Source organism: Ananas comosus, unplaced genomic scaffold, assembly GCF_001540865.1.
Source record: "Ananas comosus cultivar F153 unplaced genomic scaffold, ASM154086v1, whole genome shotgun sequence".
Taxonomy (NCBI): Eukaryota; Viridiplantae; Streptophyta; class Magnoliopsida; order Poales; family Bromeliaceae; genus Ananas; species Ananas comosus.
In genome coordinates this window covers 8,996-16,194 of record NW_017890806.1, presented here as the reverse complement: position 1 = coordinate 16,194, position 7,199 = coordinate 8,996, and the positions used below count along the sequence as shown (strand labels likewise).

The 7,199-nt window shown below is 37.2% G+C and overlaps 1 protein-coding gene and 1 long non-coding RNA gene across 4 annotated transcripts; both read left to right on the top strand.

Moving 5' to 3' along the window:
• The first annotated feature begins 784 nt into the window (after window positions 1–784).
• On the top strand, window positions 785–2,508 carry LOC109704269. Of its 3 annotated transcripts, none has more exons than XR_002214265.1 (4): window positions 785–946; window positions 1,033–1,466; window positions 1,579–1,937; window positions 2,259–2,508. It is a non-coding gene; the product is annotated as an uncharacterized LOC109704269 (long non-coding RNA). The 3 variants fall into 3 exon arrangements; XR_002214264.1 differs by having other exon boundaries at window positions 1,033–1,674; window positions 1,898–1,937; XR_002214263.1 differs by having other exon boundaries at window positions 1,033–1,937.
• Window positions 2,509–5,054: 2,546 nt separating this feature from the next.
• LOC109704268 (probable WRKY transcription factor 70) lies at window positions 5,055–6,596 on the top strand. Its single transcript, XM_020225029.1, has 3 exons — window positions 5,055–5,443; window positions 5,546–5,650; window positions 5,934–6,596. The coding sequence occupies exons 1-3, from the start codon at window positions 5,172–5,174 to the stop codon at window positions 6,376–6,378; spliced, it is 822 nt and encodes a 273-aa protein (XP_020080618.1). The 5' UTR covers window positions 5,055–5,171; the 3' UTR covers window positions 6,379–6,596.
• Window positions 6,597–7,199: the final 603 nt, after the last annotated feature.

Genomic DNA, 7,199 nt, shown 5'->3' with positions numbered 1-7,199 from the left:
CAAAATATTTCGGTTCGGAGGAGTTTAAGGTAGATCTCAAAATTTCAATATAATAAGTAAATTTTTGCAATTATATTATACTTTTGACCAGTGTATGCTTCTTTTGTAGTATCTATCAGCTCGTAATAAAAACAATCGGGCCAAGCAAGAATTTCTACTATCAAGGGTAGAACATCATTTGTTAGGATTAGATATAATATGGTATGATTTGTTGCTTTTATTAATCATTTTATTTATCTAATTCATTATGTTATTTTTTGACTAATCATATACTTTTTGATAGAGGGACCCGTGACTCAAGCGGAGCCAAAAATGACAGACTATTGGAAAGCGACGCATTTACGACATAATGGAGATTGGATGGATGGTCGATCAAGGATGTTATGGTGATTATACTAATGTTATACTTGCTTATCTAGCTTATATTTATCTTGATACTAAATACATTATAATTAATGAGGAGACACTTGAGGATATTGAAAGAGCAGTTGCAAAGGCGGGGGACCTCTACTCACCCCTGAGGAGCAAATGTCTAAAGCTTGTGGGACACGTTCAGGGTATATTCGGGATTAGGTGTGCCTCGTCCTAGTTCGCGTAGAGGTGCAGAATTTAGAGAGGCTTATCAGCGAGAGGTTGAGGATTTGAGGGTGCATTAGAGCGTCAACAACAAGAGCGGAGAATCGAGAGCAACGTTTAAGGCTTGAAGCAGAGGAGCGCGAACATCGCTTAAGGCTTGAGGCAGAGGAGCGAGAGCGTATTTTAGATCGAGCAGAGGAGCGAGAATGTCGCTTACGATTAGAGCAGAGGAGAGGGAGCGCGAATACGCTCAGAAATGCGTTCAGAAATCTGTGCAGAATTTCAAGCTCAGTTGCAAATGATCATGGCGCATATTCCTGGACTGCAGAATGTGCATTTACATCATCAACATCAGATGGCTATCCTATCAGTATAAATACACTATTGCTTATATTAGTAAATTGAATTTAAGTTTTATTTATCGACTATCTAAATCTCTATTTTAACTGGTTGTAGATTCACAAAGAGGGGAAGGCCTCAACTAGCTCCTAGACAACCTTGCCAAGAAGTTTAAAAGTCATTGCAAGGTTTGCATTTTATTTGTTTCTTTGACACATAGATTTGTCCGTTTGTGTTCATAATAAGTCCATATGATTGGTGAACCACACTTCACTACTGGTGCTGTTTCTATTAACCATTTTAACTCTGAGCCACTGCCCCAATGTCAGCAGTACCCTGTTTTTCTACCAATTTTAAGAAATTTTTGTTTGGTTGTCTGTGCTCGACATGATATCGATGTTATTATCAATGTTGAGCCTTCTATTATATTAGTCGGCACAATCTAGCAAAGCCGGTATGGTTTGCATGTATCTTTCTATGTTGATAAAGCTGTGTTATCCGGGAACCTCCTGAAGTTCATCTTTTCCTTCCAGCCTAAGCGGCCTAAGAAGGTGAGAGTTCATATGCACTTGCGAAGAATGTAGAGAATTTACTGCCTTGACTTGTTTTTTCTGAACCTACTGAACCTCTCTTGCTGCCTTGACTTGTTTTCTTGTCAAGCAGAACTTTAAACACTCTTCATTGATGGTTCAGATCACTACAGTGGGAGGAGCATGCTTGTCGCTGCTCTCATGGACATAATTACTTCGAACTGTGATAGTAATGGAAAGCACTATGAAATAATTTTGAAGCACTCTATTAGTTCATTATTGACCTGTACTTTGGTCAATGTCTAGGTTTTTTAGTGTTGTTTTTTTTCATGATTTACTATTTACTTTTCGATTTGATTATTTGTTGATGTAGGGTTTATGATTTTTCGACAAGGACTTTTGCTAGTTGTTACTTATCTGACCTTCATTTTTTTCCTTCTTAATTTCTACAGTGTGTCGCATCACACCGATATAGGATCCATTTCTTAAATGGTAATTGAGATATTCTATGCTTAGTGAGCTTGGTTAGTTGGTCTTTATACTGTTAAATGCTCCAAAGCATTTTAGAATGTTACTTTTTCTTTTCATCAATATTCTTCTGTACTTGTCTATATTATAGTATAAATATGAAGGTCGTGTAGTATAAATAATATATATCACAGTTTGACAATTATCTATTTTGTTAATAATCAATAAAATTAAAATCAAAAAGGAACAAATGTTTGTGTATCCAACTATGCAAAAAATACTCCTACTTTTGTTGTATATTGTTTAATTTATATAATTTGCTTTTCTCTCTTTTGTTTGTTGCAGGAAATGAATTACTATTGAAATAGGAGCTGAAGCATTTTTTTTTATCGTTTTTTAAGTATTTTCTATTTCCAAAGTTGAGAGAGTAAGGAATAATGTTGAATTGTATATCGAATGTTATTACTCTATTGCTTTTAAATTGATTTTGCTGTTATTTTATTTTTAAGCTGTTGTGGATCAGAAGACAATTAGCCTTTTAAATTGTTGTTAAAAAAATAATTTTGTTTACTTTAATATTTTGTTTGTTATTTTGTATATGTTCTGTTTATAAAATATAAGCTGTATATTTTTATATTTAGTTTATTACATTTTTATTATTGGTGACCATTTATCGCACAGTTGGTGGCGACAAAATGTTGCCTTTTTATCTTCAACTAAGGTGGCGACTGTGATGGTTGCCACTTAAGGTAAATATTTGGTGGCAAAAATGTATTGCCACCGTATCTCCATAAAAGGTGGCGCCACGCTATCTTTAATAAAGCGGCGACTAATAGTTGCCACTAAAAGTCATATTTGGTGGCGACAAAATATCGCCACGCTATCTTTAATAAAGTGGCGACTAATAGTTGCCACTAAAAGTCATATTTGGTGCGACAAAATATCGCCACGCTATCTTTAATAAAGTGGCGACTAATAGTTGCCACTAAAAGTCATATTTAGTGGCGGTAAAATGTCGCCACGCTATTTTCATAAAGGTGGCGATTTTTCATCCTTCGCCACAATTTCATTTAGCGGCAACACTTTCGGTGGCAGCTTGTGGCGACTTTAAAAGTCGCCACCTTTTCAAAAGGTGGCAATTTTTCATATATATGGTGGCGACATTACTCGCCACCAATATATAATATTCTTGTAGTGAGGTAAAGAGGAGGAGGAGGGGGACCCGAATCCGCCGGGCGCGGGCCGAGAACCCCCCTGGGCGACCCGCACCCGCAGGGCGCGCGTCGCGCGCGCGTGGGGGGGGGNTTCAAATTGTAGGTCTAAAATTAATATTCAAGGTTAATTAGTAGATAATTTAATCCTAATTATTGTACACTAAGGTGCCAACCAATTTTTGGCTCTTTTTGAAACCATTTTCGGTGAAAGTGGATGGGACATTCGCTAAATTGATTTTATTCATATGAGGAGAATTTGAGATGGTCTACATCATGCACTTTATCTAATATATAATTAACCTCAAACACAAATAATTAACATTCGATGTGAAACTATTACAAGAGGTGTCGCAAGTGGCAAAGAGCTTGGTGGTTGGTACCCGATACCCAAGTTCGAATCCTAGTTGATTCACATTTCTAGCTAAGTTTATTTCTAAATGAAATAAATGAAACGGGTAGCGTGCTACCTATCTCTCAAAAAAAGAAAAAAGAAAAAAAAGAGAGCACTTTATCGGAAAACATGATAATGAAGAGTCGATCGAGTGTCTCTCATCTCTAATTAGTTCTTAATTTATCTTCTCTATATAAAAAAAAAAAATCGAAAAAATAATATGTGTATATAAGAAACTAGAGGATACAAAAAATGCTAAAATTAAAGGTACTAGTCATCTGAAGGACATGTCAAATTTCACATTTCATTTGAGGTATCATACAATTATGTAACGGAGATTTCAAATGTTTTATTCGTGAGGAATAATGTGAATTGAAAGACATAATTTTTGTCTTTTATTTCTTTGTGGGCCGGGAATAGGGTGGAAGTTTTGCGTTTAATTGGTCTGTATGTTGTGTTCATATGAATGTATTATGTGTTGTAATATCTGGTTTACTTTGTGTTATGACGCTGTGCGTGTATAGAATAGGCTCTGTCTGTATGAATCGAAAAATTTTTGACATGCGGCATGTCTGTTCTTACCTTAGTCAATTTTTTTGCGCACTTTGATTTAATAAACTGAGTCATTTTTGGAAAAAAAAAAATCACTTTCAAATTAGGCCTAGAACATGACAAATTAATTAAGATAGAGTTTAACAAATTTATAATTGAAAAAATTGTAATTAAAATTATAATAAATAAAAATTAAGATATCTCAAGTAAATACTACTTTTTGTTTTCAAGCTTCTGAGAGATTCTCCATAGATTTTTACATTTCTTTTTCGAAGAGCTCAGTTCAATGAAACTATTGCCTGCACCTGGTGTATCTGCAAACCTCATACACCACACACAAATTTTTTTTTTAAATTATTCATGTTTTAAAATAAAAAACCAATCAATAAATGCGATCTACACAATCTAAAGTATAAATATGCAACAAAAAAAAAATCACATATTTAAAGACCTATTACTAAACCATCAACCCATCAAAAAAATAATCGGCGGTGGATAATGGGGCTACATTTAATTTTTAAAAAGTTTCAAATTTAAGATTTTTTTATATTTAATCCTTTTAAAAAAACACAGAGCAAATGTGATAAATCTATTTTTTAAAAAATTTCGAGACCTCTATTATGGGTTTCTCTTTTTTTAAATTGTTTTTTAAGTTAATTTGTGCTGGTGCACGAGATGTACTTGTAGACCTGGCGCAGGGAATAATTCCTCCAAGGACCCAGCACGTTGCTGCCACGTCATTTCGAAGCTGCCGAAAATGCCGCGCAAAAAAAGTCTCCCAACGTGCGCCGGGCCCGCATCTGGAATGCTGATGACGTCATCTGAATACGTCATCAAAGTGACGTCATCTTAAAAATTTGTTTGTCGCCTAGCGCGCGCGGGGCCCTTCTCCCAATGTTGCTTCCCCTCCTCTTTCCTTTTTTTTCCCCCCCTTTTTTCTTTTTCCTTTTTTTGTTTATTTATCCACTTGTCTACAAATTAAGCCCTACACCTCCCATTCCCCCTCACCCCCAACTCCTCATTGAGAGAGAGAGAGAGAGAGAGAGAGAGATAGAGAGAGAGAGGAGAGTGAGAGTTTGAGAGGAAATTTGGGTAAAAGCTATGGAGGAGACCGCGATCGATGAGCTCACCAGAGGGCGGGAATCAACTATCCGCCTCGAGCAATTTCTCCAAAAGACGTTGCCCCCCGAGGCCCAAGGGCCGAACTCTACGTTTGCGGGGCTGATTGGGGAGATTCTTGGCTCGTTCGACAAAGCGCTCAGTAATTTAGATTCTGAAGGGCGGAGATCTGGGGCTCTCCTCGATCGAAGAAGTGAGAATTTTGGAGGAAAGAAGACGATCCGATCTGGTCGTAAGGGTGGCTACAGAAGAAGGTAGAGAAAAAAAAAAATACTCATCTGTGTGTAGAGAGATTAAATTTCAATGATTTAAATTAAGTTTCTTGATTAAGAAATTAATTATGGTGTATATTGTAGGGCTCATCCTTATTCGTGCACACAACAAAGGAAAAGGACAACCGATGATGGGTATACTTGGAGGAAGTATGGACAAAAGGTTATCTTCAGTGCAAAGCATCCAAGGTAATGAGATTAATTAATTTTACTCAATTCTTTTTAATTTATTTTTTATCCTTAATTTTTGGGTTCTTATTTATCTCTATTTTTGTACCCCCTTAATTATTCTAAGAAAGAGGATTCTATTTTGTTCGTGACATGACTTGGTAATTTCTTCAAATTTTAATTTGCACTACATAACACATGCTTTTTATTAATCCTAAATTAATCTTAACACCAAGTAGTAATTAAGTTTATCTCGAGATTTCTACATATGTAACATGTTATTTTTTTTGCATTAATGTAACAGGAGCTACTACAGGTGCACCTACAAGTATGACAAAGGTTGCCAAGCTACAAGACAAGTCCAGCGATCGGAGGACGACCCGACCATGTACGAGATCACCTACATCGGCGAGCACACATGTAGAGATCTCCCTGACTCTTCGATCATCATCAACTTCGACGGGACCGCCGCGACGAATAACAGCAATCAACCCCAAAAGGTGGAGTACTTTGATGAAGAAGTCATAAGCAAACTCGTCATGACCGGATTTTCGTCCTCAGAGAACCTAGTGCTACAAGATTTAATGGTGTCTATGCCGAAGGTAGAGATCGCGAGCTGTGGATCGGAGAGCACCTCGGATTTGCAATCCCCGTGTGGCAGTTTCGATATGGAGTTCGATGAACAGCTATTCGATTTCGATGACATCTATTCTCAGTTTCGAGCATATCCGGATTTAGAGACTATGTAGAGTTGTCGACTATATATGTTAGGTCTCACTCGAGCTTCTGCTTGAAAAGGATAGGGGGGGAGTTTCAATTTACCGCTTTTTTGTGTGATGTATAAGTTCAGAAGCAAAATCAGTGGTTAGATATATAGGTGTGCTATTTGGGATCTTGCTAATTAGATGTTTGTTGTACTAAATCTATTTTACATCAATTTGATGAAAATACATATAGCTTTAGAATATACAACATGTACACTATAGCTAGCACCGCGACGAAATTGGGAACCTTGGGTTTAGGGGCGGCAATAGCCTATGTCTGCCTTGTTTTAGGGGCCAGATTGGGCGGAGTCATATTCGAAATGGCGGGACCGTGAGAGGCCGGGTAGGGCTGAGTCATGTTCGAAGTGGCGTGAGGCTAGTCGGGCGGAGTCACAATCGAGACCTATGGACGAGCTTTTGGGATTAATAGTACTTAGCGCCAACGATCCAACAAACACCTATATGAATCTATTCAAAATTGATTCAACCAGTTTCAAACGATCAGCGAATAACCGACCCTAATCTGACTTAGCTTGGTCGCAAATATCCCGGTGATGCTACCCTGATAAAGTTGATGCGGATCAAACCTAGCTAAAGCCAATCTAAAAAATATTAAGGTTGATGGTTTCTAATCACAAACCAATTCGGCGTAACCGATCCGACTGGGTCGAGTCGATTTGAGTAGCTCGTTAGGTTTAGACCAAGATTAATTGCTGTCCTAATCGAGTCTATCACTTTCTTTCTCTATCAATGCTCCCCTATCTAATCCCTATTATATTCTCTCTCCAAGGGGTTATTATCGATGA

What these genes read in the sequence shown, in the direction of transcription:
- LOC109704268 (XM_020225029.1), top strand. Translation starts at nt 5,172, where the DNA reads ATGGAGGAGACCGCGATCGATGAGCTCACCAGAGGGCGGGAATCAACT. An exon ending in AAGGGTGGCTACAGAAGAAG is followed by an intron (nt 5,444 to 5,545) that starts GTAGAGAAAAAA and finishes TGTATATTGTAG; the next exon opens with GGCTCATCCTTATTCGTGCA. An exon ending in TTCAGTGCAAAGCATCCAAG is followed by an intron (nt 5,651 to 5,933) that starts GTAATGAGATTA and finishes TTAATGTAACAG; the next exon opens with GAGCTACTACAGGTGCACCT.